General features: G+C 42.3%; 1 protein-coding gene across 1 annotated transcript in view; it reads right to left on the bottom strand.

The window, feature by feature from the left end:
* dnah3 (dynein axonemal heavy chain 3) overlaps nt 1–16,449 on the bottom strand; it is a gene marked incomplete at both ends in the record, with an annotated part of 59,483 nt that overhangs the window by 42,832 nt on the left and 202 nt on the right. The window contains 12 exons of the mRNA XM_080728202.1: nt 236–389; nt 1,740–1,863; nt 2,140–2,324; nt 2,652–2,830; nt 3,139–3,244; nt 3,352–3,482; nt 9,931–10,110; nt 10,739–10,934; nt 12,088–12,213; nt 12,553–12,751; nt 14,216–14,387; nt 15,810–15,972. Of these exons, the coding sequence (XP_080584328.1) occupies nt 236–389; nt 1,740–1,863; nt 2,140–2,324; nt 2,652–2,830; nt 3,139–3,244; nt 3,352–3,482; nt 9,931–10,110; nt 10,739–10,934; nt 12,088–12,213; nt 12,553–12,751; nt 14,216–14,387; nt 15,810–15,972 (1,915 nt within the window). The remainder of the gene's footprint in view (nt 1–235; nt 390–1,739; nt 1,864–2,139; nt 2,325–2,651; nt 2,831–3,138; nt 3,245–3,351; nt 3,483–9,930; nt 10,111–10,738; nt 10,935–12,087; nt 12,214–12,552; nt 12,752–14,215; nt 14,388–15,809; nt 15,973–16,449) is intronic.

Raw genomic sequence — 16,449 nt, 5'->3', positions numbered from 1 at the left:
AGTTTTCCTATGCTCTATAAGTTCATAACACTTTGCATTGCAAGGTATTGTGAGCTTGTAGATCGTCTGTTTATGAATAGCCTAAGTATTAAACGTGGTTAAACTCATTTTGCTGACGACCACCTGGAAAACCCCCTCTGGGACCCCCCTGGGGGTCCCTTGATGCCACTTTGAGAACCACTGTTGTACAGCATGTGTTCTGGACACTATTGCTGCATAGTATGTGAGCTCTGACTTCTAGCTGTGTGACAGCAGCGTCCAGGGTGGCAGTGAGCTGGTTGAGTTTCTCCACGTTCTTCTTCATCTCCTCCAGGTGCATCACTTCCTTCTTCTTGAAGGCTTCCACCTCCTTGCTGACGTCCTGCAGCGCTTGCTCCAGCTGGTCCGTCCTGGTGGTGGGGAGTGGGGACAGAGCACGTTCAGGGCAGGCAGAGTGGTGGAAGAAGTACTTTTGTACCAATAAGACCTGAAAAATACCTAAAAATGTCTTCTAAATCCTAGTGTTTTTCTCTGTGGTGCTCAAGGTTTTTGAGCGGTGGTAAACCGCTCCTAAGAGTGGCTGTGCGTGTGTCTGTAGCTACTTTTCCTCAGCGTTTTGCCATAGCAATGTGTTTTCCTCAGCGTTTTGCCATAGCAATATGTGTGTGTGAGTAGCCAAGCCATATTACATCATATTACATCACCAATTATCTGTAGCCACTATCTGTAGCCACTTTTCCTCAGCGTTTTGCCATATCAATGTGTTTTCCTCAGCGTTTTGCCATAGCAATATGTGTGTGTGTGTAGCCATATTACATCACCAATTACATCCTAGACCTATCTGTAGCCACTTTTCCTCAGCGCTTTGCCATAGCAATGTGTTTTCCTCAGCGTTTTGCCATAGCAATGTGCGTGTGTGTAGCCTGTATTACATCACCAATTACCAATTGAAGACGTTATGCAAGCACGACCACCGCTCTCTTCACATTGGGTGTGATTTTTAATGTCAAGAACCCCTAGAATTATATGTATATTTGACCGCGGAACCCCATCTCAAAATATTTTGAGTTAAGTTTTTTCAAAAATAGCAGATCTACAAGCTCACAGCGCTGCACTATGAGCTTGTATATCTGCTATTTTTTAATAGCCAAAGTATAAAAAAGAATGGTTAAAGTGGTTATGTGACACAAATGCGTTCCCGGTCTTAAAAGGAAGCAATAACATGAAACAAACGGGTCACTTAATAAACCCTTAATAAGATATTAATGCATATTTTGTATTGGCTAAGTCTGCTAAGTAACTAGTAACTAAAGCTGTCAAACTGTAGTGGAGCAAACATATAAATTTGCCTCTGAGATTGAAGTAGTGTGGAAGTTTAAAGTTTAAAATACCTAAAAGCTATATAATAGTTTAGCACAGTACTTGAGTAAATCTACTTGGTAACTTTCCTAATGTACTTAGTTAGCCTAATTTCCACGACTGAATTTGTTCACCTATGCTGTTGTGATTATTTGCTGAGAGAAATACGCACCGTAAAAGTGACAATAATATGACCTTAAAAATGGCCAATAGGAACAAATTCAGACACTTTTTTTAGAACACAACTTGTGCACATGTGAGATTTGATCAAATACATGTTACAAGCATCTGTTTTCTAAATTAAAATATTGCCCTAAAACATGCAGATAAGGGAGAGGGATCAATCTGAGGCACTTGGGAGGACATTATGATGTCATGTCTTCGCGGGTTCACACAGTAACCTTTTAAGGAGCTGGTCCTCGGCTTGTTCTTTGCTGGTGGCCAGACAGCTCTTGTTGAGGTCAAACACAGTGAGGATCTGGTCGGGCCACTGGAATACTTTACTGTTCAGTCTCATGTCATCGGCTGGGTGGGGAATAGGAAGAAGAAACAAAATAAATTACAGAGATCAGCCAAGATTTTCATCTGACACTTTAACCGGCACCAGCATTTCTCCTGAATGACTAACGCCCGAGTTCAGTCAGGAAACTCCTATCTACAAGCTAGCAACGGGTCTTGCTGTGATGCATTGTTAGCCTGTAGATCTGCTGTTTTTGATGCACAACACCCGTATTGCACAATGCATAAATCAAGCCTTACAGTACATAATGTGATTGGAGCTTGTCAAGGTTTTTAACGCACCAGGCAGGGTAGAATAGTCCAGTAAGAAGCTGAGGCGATGGGCCGCCTCATCAATCTCGTCTCTCAGCTTGTGGACAGTCACCTCGCTGGACAGTTTCAGGTACTGGTTGAGAGACACCAGGTCCTCTGTAGAAGTCGGGGTTCTCGAGATGGCCTCCACAATCTCCTCATAACGCTGACAAAGCCTGAGAAAGTACAAAAGAGTCAAGCTTAATTTATACTCCATCGTACGACGGGTCACTTGCTGACAAGGACTAGTTTTCAAGCTAACCACATTGCATCAATGGCCAAGCATGCCACAAAATAATTATGATAATCAGCTGTGTCTATAACTCAAGAGTAAAATGTGCTGGGTGTCACACTCAATGGGCAGCTATCATGATAGGAGTAACATTAAACATTTTGTAAAGAAAATGGGGGTAGAAGAATATCATTGTATACTAACAACACCCCTCCTGTTTCCCTCCATACGTCACGTTGCAGAGAGTTCAGACTCAGGATAGTCTCTTCACCTCTTACTGAGCTCTCGGTTCTCGTCCACCTCGAATGTGACAATCCTGTCTTTCAGTTTCTCCGCGAGCTCACACAGGTCGTCGTTCAGCTTGCCAGCATACAGACAGAACATGGACAAGGGCACTGTGACATGCAGAGAAGCCATCTCCTTCCACGAGTTCTTGAAACTTTCAATTTTCTGAAAAACGCATTCACACACCACCAAAATAGCCATTAAACAGACAAGCAAAATGGCAATACGAGGCAACAATATCCACCCACAGTAAAATTTGTTTTAGAATGCTTTAAGAATTTTAGCTATATTTCATGTGTCTTGTTTTCTGTGTGTGCGTGTGTGTGTGTTATTTCTTTACTAAAAAGCACTTTGAGTTGCAAGTTTTGTACAAAAGGTGCAAAACAATTAGTTTGTCATTAAAAATATTACTTCAAAGTACAAGGGGGTTAGCTGTGTGAATAGAAGAGCATCAGCTACACAAATTATTTTACCTTGGAAAACCCTTCCAGGGAATGCTTCTCCTTTAGGAATGCTGTTATGTCCTGCTTAGCCTTGTTATCCAGAAGATGGCTGTATTTCTTATAGACATTCAAATACCTGAACATAAGAATGTAGCACTTGTTACTGCATTGTCTTAGTCATAATACCACCCCTGTCATTGTACATGAAAATTGGTCATATAGCGTCAAGTAATGCCCTCCTACTTTTTGGGTCCCACTGAGTTCTTGTGGAAAATGTCTTCAGCTTTGTTGATTATTTCAGTAACCAGACACTCATCAGGTCTGACAGTGTGTAGGAACAGGTTCTGGATGTCTGGGAACAGGCTGCACTCCACCTGGACACCAAAACAACATTATGAATTAATTAAGCCTGGCTTATTAATAATTTGCCATGGGCCGTGCCACATGGTGAATCGCACAACACTGGCATAAAGCTCTAGTCTATATGATTGATGAATAAAACAATAAATCAGATTCAAGAAATAAAGTAAAACATCCATCCTTAAGGCCTGTCCACAGTCTCTCCGAACCAAACTTTTCGTCAGAAAGGTCCGGTTCGACTACAAAATGACATCACTCACGACAGGCCGGGGGCCAATTCTGAAATTGGCACAAATTGGTACCACCCAAGGTGACCGTAAGTTTTTTACATTTTCGTCTTCGTACATGTCTCTAGTTTACATTTCGGTATGATAACTCTTCCAATCGCCCAGCTTATTGACAGTTATCACTCCCTAAACAAACCAATATCCATATGAAACAGTGATGAGTATATAGTGTGGTACGATGTGTACTTCCGTAGGATTTTTGTGCTAAAATAGATTTTGAAGCAGCCAGAATAACCTTTCTGACATTTGGTTGGGGTCTTTCCTCACCTGGGACCCCCCAGATGGACCCCTGTGCCTATCTCAGTACTCGCTCTGCTCCTGCTCCAGAACAATGTCATATTAGATCATAATTGAATAAATCTTTTTGTTGCTGGACTCTGAAAACAAAAATGAGTAGTAGCAAATACCAGGAGTCTTCCACAGGGGCTTCGGGACCCCTAGGGGGTCCTCAGAGTTACTACATAGTGTACTTCTAATGATTTTTTTGCGTAACTTTATTTTTTTACTGCTTTGGCTTTTATAGGGACCAAACTGTCAGAACATGATGGGTGTCAGATTTTCCCAACCCCTGCCCCTTTTCTGGGGGGTCATCTATTTTAGGACATTGCAGAACAGTATGCCAGACAGTTAATGTCCAATTTTCATAATATTAGAGTTGTTTTGAAGGTTATAAAACATTCTAAGTTCATCTATTGCACTTTTGAAGCAGCCAGAATAACCTTTCTGACTTTTGGTGGGGGTCTTTCCTCACCTGGGATCCCCGGAATGACTCCTGAGCCTATCTCAGTACTCATTACAGTCCTTGCTCTGCTTCTGCTCCAGAACAGTGTCAAATTAGATCATAATTGAAGCATAAAAGCTTTTGTAGCTGGGCTCTGACAACAAAAATGAGTAGCTAATACCAGGGGTCTTCCATAGGGGGTCTGGGACCCCCAGGTGTCCTCAGAGTTACTACAGGGGGCCAGCCAAATGACTATTCCAGTTTTGGCCCTATTCTTGCAACCAGTTCTGCAATTTGCTAACTATTTTTGATTAATATTAGAAACTGTTAGTTTTATGCATCCTGGGTTTATGTAGTGTACCTGATGGTTTATTAGTATTCTCAGTATTATTTACTAGATGCCTCAGCGCCAATTCTTTGCCATCTGACCAGTGATGTATATCGGTGTACAGATGTACAGATCCATGTACTGTATATTGAGATATGCTGTGAGAGCCCAAACATGCGTACTCAGTTATTTGTTATGACAACTGACATCATACCCTTCATGGAGATCCCTGTCTGTAGAACCAGCCACACAGATATGGGCTGTCTTGGCCAGCTGTCTTGGCCATATATGGATTCTGTTAGTGTGGTATGTGGCCAATGTGGCCTCCATATATGGGCATTCCCATATGAAGTCCTGTTAGATATGGGCTTAATATTGAAGACATCAAGGAACTCCATATGGTCATAAAAGGGATTCTGTTAGTGTGCCATCACAGTGAAGCCAGAGTGTGATGTCAGAGCGGGCACGCAAAACATGTCCACACACGCACGCACGCACGCACGCACGCACGCACGCACACACACACACACACACACACACACACACACACACACACACACACACACACACACACACACACACACACACACACACACACACACACACACACACACAGTCATCTTGTCATACATCTTGAATGTATGACCTCAGCATGAAAGGCTGGATTGTGGTATGTCCCTGTGACAAACTATTATCATGTCCACTGTCCAGGGGTACTTGTCCATCAAGCTGCCTCACTGAAACAGGACATAGACTCCTGCCCTATGAGCCTCAGGGCTGGGCAAGGCTTACTTATTTCCATCAACATTGGAGTCATTGGAACACTTTGGTCCAACAACCCTGCATCTGTGATAATGCAGGGTAATGGGATGGGATTTCAGTCAAAGAACTTGGAGCTGCACTGCTACCACATATCCTCCATGCCAGCTACATCACAATGCAGTATAAATGATACTTGACAAAATGCCCTGAGCTTCCACCAATTGAAGAAAATGGATGGAATAGACCGTTTGTCAGCCTTCTGATTGGTCCCTGAGACTCCCTGACTGGCCAACCAGAAAAAAACATTCACTTTTTGCTATCGGGGGTGGAGTTTGTGCAGTGGAGAATGTTGCTTCAGCCTTTCAAAAACTGTCCGCAGTGCGCGACACGGAGATCGGCCGGTACGGTGATAGCGACGGCAAGCGTCAAGCGATCTCGCTCATCATAACGAATAAGCTTCAACAAACTAGTTCACATGTACCTTATCAATGGTCTAAGAGTCACGATTGGGTACATATAATTTAAATGGGCAGAATTACGAAAAGCCAGCCTATTATGTGAGGAGAAACATTCTCTCTGTCCTCTTCCTAGTACCCAAGATGCAATGCGCTTCTCTTTCTATCTCTGATCCAGAGGATTAAACTAATTAAAACATTTATTTTTCGGGGGAAAACTACTGTTTTGCTATGTAATTACTGTACCTTTTTCTTCCCTTTTTATTAATATCACGTAGATGTGTTTTTTGTGGTACTTTATATAGCTGTAATGAGGCTATGAAGGGAAAAAAAATCGCATCCACTACCACTATAAAAGAATCTGCAAAGAGGATTCTGTCCCACTGGGATTAAACAAATTAAAACATATATTTTCGGGTAAATCCCCTGTTTTGCAATGTAACTACTGTACCTTTGTCTTCCCTTTTTATTAATATCACCTAGGTGTTTTTCCTTTGGTACTTTATATAGCTGTAATGAGGCTATGAAGGGGGAAAAAAAACCATCCACTTCCACTATAAAAAAACAATCTGCCCAGGGTTAATGTCCCATCATAGTAACAGGGCAGAATGGGGCGGGATTTGCAAAAGGGTTTATTCAGAGAGTGGAGGGTATTTTCCAGTCAGATGTCTTGGCTGACTGGGAGGTTGGGGTGACCAGAGATTTGGCTGGCCCCCTGTAGTAACTCTGAGGACACCTGGGGATCCCAGACCCCCTGTGGAAGACCCCTGGTATTAGCTACTCATTTTTGTTGTCAGAGCCCAGCTACAAAAGCTTTTATGCTTCAATTATGATCTAATTTGACACTGTTCTGGAGCAGGAGCAGAGCAAGGACTGTAATGAGTACTGAGATAGGCTCAGGAGTCATTCCGGGGGTCCCAGGTGAGGAAAGACCCCCACCAAAAGTCAGAAAGGTTATTCTGGCTGCTTCAAAAGTGCAATATATGAACTTAGAATGTTTTAAAACCTTCAAAACAACTCTAATATTATGAAAATTGGACATTAACTGGCTGGCATACTGTTCTGCAATGTCCTAAAATAGATGACCCCCCAGAAAAGGGGCAGGGGTTGGGAAAATCTGACACCCATCATTTTCTGACAGTTTGGTCCCTATAAAAGCCAAAGCAGTAAAAAAAACTAGACCAGGTCAACCTGGTTGTGCCAGACCCCCTGTCTGTCATCATCATTTATGACATCATGCCTTTTGTAGGCATGTCATCATCATGTCATCATCATATATACCCTTTATATAGAAAACCCGGACAGACAGACCGACATTTGCTTATGTAGGCCTACCCATTTCATGGGTCTGGCAATAAAGTTACGCAAAAGAATCATTAGAAGTACACTATGTAGTAACTCTGAGGACCCCCTAGGGGTCCCGAAGCCCCTGTGGAAGACTCCTGGTATTTGCTACTACTCATTTTTGTTTTCAGAGTCCAGCAACAAAAACATTTATTCAATTATGATCTAATATGACATTGTTCTGGAGCAGGAGCAGAGCGAGTACTGAGATAGGCACAGGGGTCCATCTGGGGGGTCCCAGGTGAGGAAAGATCCCAACCAAATGTCAGAAAGGTTATTCTGGCTGCTTCAAAATTGTAATAAATGAACTCAGAATGTTTTAAAACCTACAAAACAACCCTAATATTAAGAAAATTGGACATTAACTGGCTGGCGTACTGGCAGGCCCCAAACTAGATGACCCCCAGATAGGGGGTGGGGGTCCGGAAAAGTTGACACCCATCATTTTGTCATAGTTTGGACTCTATAGAACCAGGATCTGCATCAATTTTAGCACAAAAATCCTACGGAAGTACACATCGTACCACACTATATACTCATCACTGTTTCATATGGATATTGGTTTGTTTAGGGAGTGATAACTGTCAATAAGCTGGGCGATTGGAAGAGTTATCATACCAAAATGTAAACTAGAGACATGTACGAAGACGAAAATGTAAAAAACTTACGGTCACCTTGGGTGGTACCAATTTGTGCCAATTTCAGAATTGGCCCCCGGCCTAACTTCTGAAAAACATTACACCGAATTAGAGTTTGGAAATCTGCACGTCTGAAATCTGAAAGTCGTAACTCTCAGAAGAAAAGTTCGGTTTTGGAGAGACTATATGGACAGGCCTTTACACGTGAGTAATTCTTCCAATACATTTACAGATGTTATTTTTTTATTTTTTTACAATAGTGTGTGGGGACCTTGTGACAATCAATGCAAAGGATAAAATGTAATTTATATAGCATGTTATGTAGACTAGCTAGGTTTATTTGTAAACCCAGCATCCAAAATGAGCAGATGATGATTGCGACCGTAGGTCGCATTTACTATCAAACCCTGCACAAAGTGTAAGTCCGTCAGTCTGTCTGTCACAAAGTGTAAGTCCGTCAGTCTGTCTGTCACACCTCACACGTCACACTCTTGCCCTGCTCATATCTCCGCAACCGTTGCCCCGATCCATGCCAAATTTTGCACACACACTCCTTACCTGCCAAACTACAACCTCCAAGGACCCCCAGAGCTCCAGGGACCCCCAGGTCCCTGGGGGACCCCCAGATGTAAAAAATGACCAAATGTGCAAAAATGACCAAATGACCAACCCAACGGGGCTGCTCACTAGGCCTGTGACGATTCACTTTTTCCCGATTCGATGCGATTTCGATTCATATGGTGACGATTCGATTATATCACGATTATCACGTTTTCCTGCGATTTGCGATTCGAATCACGATTATTGCGATTTTTTCCCCAAAATTACAGCTTTTTTATATTGAAACATTTTAAAACAATTCTAAACAATATAAAACATTAAAAGTTGAATCATATACTTCAAATCAATGCAGCCAAATAAAGTTAGTCAATCTTTCTGGCATTTATTTCAGCCAAAGTGCCAGTGGTAGGCTACAACATTACAACAACATGTTCCTGGTCAAGATGCCAGAAAACACAGAAAAGAAATCGCTGTGCTGCAGGCCTACAGCACTGTGCTAGCTTTAGCCATAACATGACATCCTCGTGGCCTAAAATTGTTCCTTTAGGACCTGTGCTTACTCTGACTGAAAGTGGTTATTTCACCTTCAGGCTAATTTCGCCTAAAAAAGAAAAAAGATTTTTTTTTTTTTTTTTTAATAAATAAATAAAATCGGGAAAATCGATTCTGAACTTGATTAATTGAATCGCCAGCATTAACATCACGATAATATAGTGAATCGATTTTTTTGCACAGGCCTACTGCTCACGGGGAATTCCCGGGGACCACCGACTCCTGGTGCTCCAGAACGGATGCAAAAGTGGTGGCGCCCCCAGTGGAGGACCCCCTCCACTGCAGCTCACATAAAATGCCGTAACTCGGGCTAGGAGCGTCCGGGAGAGCCGGGGCCGGTACCTATTCGTCCGTCAAGGCAACGCGGAGACCCCACCCCTCATTTCTCACATGCCCCTCTTCTAGCGCCACCATGAGGCCGATTCTTGCAAAACACATTTTTGGACACTGCTCCTACAATTTTTGCCCTAAAATCACGCAAATGGGTACACAGTATGTCTACACTCATCCCATCAACATGAATCTCAGTGACCTACGGTCGCTTATCTCCCGATTAGGGAGTCTTACTGGTAGGTTCTTGGTTTACTGTTCCTCGATTAAAATTGTTATGCATTTTATGTACCGGTACTCATTGCTCTGGATTAAGAGCATCTGCTAAATGCCTAAATAATAAATTGGGAAGAATTAACTGCCATAATGACAACATTTTGCGTCACCTACAGGACACAACTGTCCTAAATGCGGCAAGACATCCGCAAGGGCTCCCGATGCATAAAGAAGGAGCTGAAACGTTGCCAGATGCTGACCCATGTACCTGAGGGAGCATCTCGGCACTCTTGATGATCTCCAGGAAGGCTCTGCGTATGAGCTCCCAGCATTCCTGGAGACTGGGGTTGAACACGATGCGTGGCTCCTCCACCTCCAGCTTGACCAGCAGCACCTGGGGCTGCACGTACCTCATGTCATCAAACACCTCGCCAAAGTCATTACCTTCCTGAAAGAGATGGAAGGAGCAGGCTCTATGTCTGATGAATACAAAATAAGAATGGGATTAAAGAAGGATGGAGGTACAAAGTTGGCCCTCTGGCAGTGTGCACTAGGGCATTCACGAATAGTGATTTTTAGCATTCGAATTATTCGACCTCAAAGTATTCGACAGGACTGGCCAGACTGTCAAATATTAAGTAAGCAAGAGGCGAACATTGTGAAAATAGACGATCTACATGCTCACAACGCCTCGCGTTGCGAGGCGTTGTGAGCATGTAGATCTGCTATTTTCACAATATTTATCTGCGGAACCGAGTCACATTAAATGTAATACCTACAATTCCAAGTGCTTGTCAGGGTGGGGGTCCCCAGTTCAAATATGTTTATTTTGGGGGTCAGGGCCTGAAAAGGTTTGAGAACCCCTGGTATAGAGCATAAACAACTCATTCTTATGACTTCCTATCTAGCCAGGTTTTATAAACTATATATTTTTTTAAAGAGAGAAAAAAAAAACGAATATTCGACTTTGATATTTGATACTTTTTGATATTTGAATATTCGAATATTTGGTGAATGCCCTAGTGTGCACAGACAAAGACACACAACAGCAAAACAAGTGAGCATTGAGTCCAAACCTGATGTATGCTAAAGAAGTGCAACAGGTCCTCTAGTGACGCTATGACCATGCTACGCAACTGCAGAGACATGAGTGCAGCCACGCAGGAAAAGAACTCCTGGGCGCGGACCGGCGCCACTCTGTCACTCTGGGGCACCAGGGGAAGCCACAGCTCCTTGTATGTGACAAACAGGGACGCACAGTGTGGCAGCCACCTGAGACAGAAATAAAATAAAACTTTTTTTATTGCTTGTTTGTGGAATCAATGGGGCTCAGCAATGGTGTGTGCTCTAAGCCGAAGATGAATTGTGGGACAGGGTCAATGGTGGTACTGTATATAAACAACGGCTTGTGTCTTTATCGTCCAGTGCGATACAGAATCAGGTTATGCAGCTTGCTATGCTGTGTTATTTGATGATGTAGAAAACTGCTACAGGGGAGTAGAAAACGGATACAGGAAATGACTCAAAGTTATTGTATCTCGATTTCATGTACCATCTCTGCTCATACTTGGGAAAGACATGACAGTCAGACCAAAATGGCTGCTGTGTGAATATGGTCAACAGCTATACAGGCAATTGGTTGTGTCTCCTTGGCTTGACTGAACAAACCAATAACAATGGCATCTAAGCAGAAGCTTATCTAATCGTGAATAGGGATTCAACAAATTGGTGGCCATAACTAATTACAATGAGATGGGTTCATCTTTCTTTTTATTTATTTTTTAATTATAGGACGCACAAGTAAATGGGAGGTGGTTCCCCTATTATTGAGGATTGATTTCAAATGAGTAACGCTGCTCCCAGCATATTGGACATGCCGTTCCTCAGTCCTGTAATGTCTCTTCTGTGATAACTTTACATTAATCACATTCTTGATCTCTTAGTTGACACTAGGGTCTAAGCCCCAAAAGTGCCATTGACTAACTCAGTGGTTCTCAATCTTTTCAAGCTATGACCCCCAAAATAATTATATTTGAAATGGAGACCCCACCCTGGTAAGCACTTGGAATGTATGAGTTGGGGCATTATATTTTCGGTTCCACAGATAAATAGTGATATATACATTGTGAAAATATCCGTATTTTCACAATGTTTGCCTCTTTCTTATATTATTTGACAATTTTGAAAGTTTTTATAGTATATTTTGTTGAGTACTTCTGATGCAGTAAAATAAGTAAGTTTCTTTTTGAGGTGTTAAAAGTCCTTAAATTGTCACTTCACTGTCATCTGGGGACCCACCCAAAATCCTGTGGGGACTCCCTGGGGGTCCCGACCCACAGGCTGAGAACCACTGGACTAACTGACAGACTAAATACAGTAGTTAGTTTGTTAATAGTTTGTTAAATTACTCGCTGAGCACACTTACTTGTGGATCAACTGCTCTCGGGTGGCTTGGCACTGACTCCGGATCAGCTCTTCAAACTCAGATGGAAGAAGGGGAAGGTTGGATGAAAAAAGATCCCCCAGTTGCACGAACCGCAAGGAGGAGAAACTGAAAGAAGATGGAGATTTAGAAGACGTGGCAGAGCCAGCAGTGGCGTGGTGGCTGAGATGCTTGGCCTCCAGAAGCAAGCACATGATACAGCATTACAACAGTTTCATGTCAAGGATCCCCAAAATGATATGCATTTGGCCAGGGACCCCCATAAGAGATTTGTCAACAAGAATAACAGATCTAGAAGCTCACTAAGTGTTGCATTGTGACGCATTGTGGGCTTCTAGATTGGCTATTTTCACTGAATGTTCACCCCAGAATTAGGGACACTAGGATGTTCATGTGTTTAAATGTGATTTGTACGAGATCAGCACTAGTCTCTTGTTGGATGGTCACCTGTTGAGCCAGGCATCCTGCAGATGCTGCATCATGTGGTTGACAGTGAACAGGTGCAGGCTCTGCCAGTCTCGAGCATCCATGTAGCTGGCGGCCCAAGGCACCGGCGCACGGATCACCCTCCTGGGAAAGGGCCTGATGGGAATGCAGGAGATGGACAGACGCTGGCGCTCCAACGGGTCCATCAGGACGTAGTCCACTGGAGGGAGGAGAGATGGATGCCAAAATGTGGAGGTGTGATACTCAGTCAACAATGGGAGTTCACTCTTTTCCATTTCCATTGTGGTTCCATAAACAACAGTAATATAAAACTGATATCTAGTTTACAAATAGGGCATAGTGATGAAAAGGTACTGTATTCATTCATTGTGAACAGATTTAAAATTGTTCTTTGAGACTATGGATTTAAGACTTTTAGGAAGCCTATTCCACACAATTCCACTTGACTTGATTCAAGTAGCACTGGTCTAAAATGTATACTTTAAATAACTCCATTAGTCCACTTGCCAGAATGTGAATCCTGGCATATTGAGTAGACCAAGGTTTTATGTTAGAAATGTTGAGTAAGGGTCCCCAGCATGTAGAAACTGCCGAATGCTAACTTGCATATGTTGGGCAATTTTCTTAATTTGCAAAATTAGCTTTAATTAGTATTGTAATCACCTATAATAATGGATAATATGAAAAAAACGGATTGGCCGATTTGAACCATATTGGAGTGGTTTTGGGGGTTATTGAGGATGCTGAATCCATTTCTGACATTTTCTAAATTCAAAATGTCCATTTTAAACCGGAAATGGCCATATACCAACTTAAAGTGGGATGATTTTGTTATTTTTTTGTTGATTTTTTAGGGTGGGATTGTCTATATTTGGCTTTTGAAATGCAGATAATGTATAAGCATATAAACAATCTGGGAACCCATCGTCAAAGAAGAAAGGGCGACACCTATCGGTCTGTCTCTGTAGCGTTCTCTGAGGCTGTCTCGAGAGATTAGCATATAAATAACCACATTTATAATTTAATTCATAATCGAAATCAACCCTTACTCAACATTTCTAACATAAAACATTGGTGTACTCAACATGTCCGGGTTCACAATGGGGCTCTATGGGCTGGCAAGTAGACTACATAGTCGGTACTGTGATTCATAAGATCATTAGTGTGGTTGTCCCTGCAAGGAAACCAGACAATAGTACTTGTCTGACTTTATTCCATCCATCCATCCATCTTTCCCCCGTAGATATATATATATATATTTGCCACGCTACTCCTCACAGTTTTGGTGGCACGCACTTGGGCCATATGTCAAATAGACTGGCTTCATCGGGAATCGATTCCTTGCATTTTGCTAAGAGATACGTTACATCATTTAATTAATAAAAATGTATTCGTTAATTAATTTTCTCCATTGACTTTAATTAAAATTTTAACTTTTCCCAAATATGGAGATGACTGACATCATAGACACATGACATCATAGACCACATGAGACTGACACAGTAGGTCCATATATGGGCATTCCCAGATATATTGATGACATTAGGGATCTCCATATATGGGCATAAAAGGGACAAGGACTGACAGAGATATTTGCAAGTGTGACCTGCATCACGGCAACACTTGTGACACTTGCAATTTACAATTGCATCTTTCTAGTTACCTATGCTCTTCTTCATACTGAAGTCATAGTCACGGCTGACCTCCTCCAGCAGGTCACTCCTGGTACTGTCCACCTCCGAGATGGAAGGCAGCAGATGTGAGAAGCTCTGCTGTGGAGGCTGAGGGGCTAGCATGGAAGTGTGGATGCCATGGGCAATGTAGTGCACATATCTCTGGGTGAGGAAAGTAAAAAAAAAAAGTTAACTCATTTTGAAACTATGAAACTCTTTTCGCATTTAGTCTTGGTGACATTTGTGTAGCACATGCGCAAGCAACTTGCGCATTGTTACAGGGCCAACAAGAGATCACATTTAGCATGGTGGGGCCAAGCTTTACAATAGAGACAGGCTATACATGTTGTATTATGTACATGTATGACTCCATACAGTCAATATCTAAATAAATGAAATGGTGGCAGTTGTTATTTAATAGGTGTTTTTTTGCATTTTAATATATTTTATTCACGAGAATGGATTCTTGTTGTTTACCGTGTATCCTAGTTTCTTTGAGGCAATACATTATTCTCTCTGCATTCTGCTTATTTGTCTATTTACTTGTTGTTAGAGTTCATGCTTACTCTGCTTATTCCGATCTTGCACTTTTAAGTCACTCTGAATAAGCCTGAATATGCCTAAATTGTGTGTGTGTGTGTGTGTGTGTGTGTGTGTGTGTGTGTGTGTGTGTGTGTGTGTGTGTGTGTGTGTGTGTGTGTGTGGGTGTGTGTGTGTGTGTGTGTGTGTGTGGGTGTGTGTGTGTGTGTGTGTGTGTGTGTGTGTGTGTGTGTGTGTGAGTGTGTGTGTCAGTGTGTTAGAGTTGGGATTGGGCCAATTTTTCCAGTCCGTGCCGAACCCGTGTCCGACAATTTTTTGTCCAGCCCGGATCGACGTCAGACCATGAATCATTAAAATGCGTCTGACCCACGCCAAGACCATTGGGAGCAATTAGAGGTTCAGCGTCTTGCTCAAGGACTTTTCGACAGTATCTCTGGGGGAGCCTGGGATCAAACTGAGAACCTTCAGGTTGCCAAGCGGCCACTCTACCCCTGAGCCACTGCCGTCGAGTCTTGGGTTCATGTGGGTAATTAAATCTAATGCTTGCCTCCAGATCTCTCTCACTAGGTTCTTCCTCAGTGGTCCACACCAACTTCTCCTGTCTGCGCATGATTTCCAGCTGCTCTTCAGGGGTCAACGGTGGGCTGCTGGGTCTCATGGGGTCTCCTGGATTGGGCTTTGTCCCAGGTGAGGTTGAATCCCTTGAAAAATACATTTATACAAGGTGCTTCAATTAAAAGAAAAAACACAAACACAAATGGGATGCAGCAATTAAAATAAAATGCTATTTGGTATTGCGTTCAAAATGGGTCGTTTTCTTTTCATGTTTACCTTCCTACTGGAGGAAGCTTTTGTCTCCTAGATGGCAGGGATGCTGAAAGACTGAATTAAGTTAAACTCCCTTTTGGTGGACACATTTCCTCAAAGTGAAAAAGTGCTCCGCGGAAACGGTTAAATATTTAAATAAATTATCCTCAGATTACAAGAACTGGAAAAGTTTGAAAGGATACAGTGTCGAGGCACGTTTCTAATGGATCCGTGGACATGGTTGGATCTGTGCTGAAGGTTATGAATCTTCAGGTCCTGCGCCTGGGGGCTGAAGCTGTTGCCGATGGACTCACTTGGGGTACGATGATGCCGCTGCTCCTTGAATGGCACCGCCAGTGTCCAGGTGTTGTTCTGGAGGATTGGTGGGTGTTGACCACGCCTAGAAACAATCTGAAGAGCAGTGGTGGAAAAAGTACTCAAATTCTTTACTCAAGTAAAAGTCCGGAATTCAAAATGCACTCAAGTAAAAGTATGAAAGTATTGGCATCAAAATGTACTTAATAAAGTACTAAAAGTAGAAAGTATACTCGTTATACAGAATGTCCAATTTGACGTTTTCAAATATATAAAAATGTGATGCATTGTGAAATAAATGTATAGGGTTGAAGTGGATAATGTATGTTTTGTAATAATAATCCAAATCTACAAAGTAATTAAAAGTACAATATTTGGATTTGAGATGTAGTGGAGTAGAAGTAACAGTATAGGAAATTGGAAACACTCAAGTAAAGTACAAATACCTTAAAATTGTACTTATGTGCAGTAATTAAGTAAATGTACATAGTTACTTTACATCACTGCTGAGAAAAGAGAAGAGAAGAGAAGAGAAGAGAAGAGAAGAGAAGAGAAGAGAAGA

This window comes from Nannobrachium achirus (assembly GCF_963921795.1).
Source record: "Nannobrachium achirus genome assembly, chromosome: 6".
In the NCBI taxonomy this organism is placed as follows: Eukaryota; Metazoa; Chordata; class Actinopteri; order Myctophiformes; family Myctophidae; genus Nannobrachium; species Nannobrachium achirus.
The sequence above is the reverse complement of the archived record's forward strand: the minus strand, read 5'-3'. Positions and strand labels throughout refer to the sequence as shown.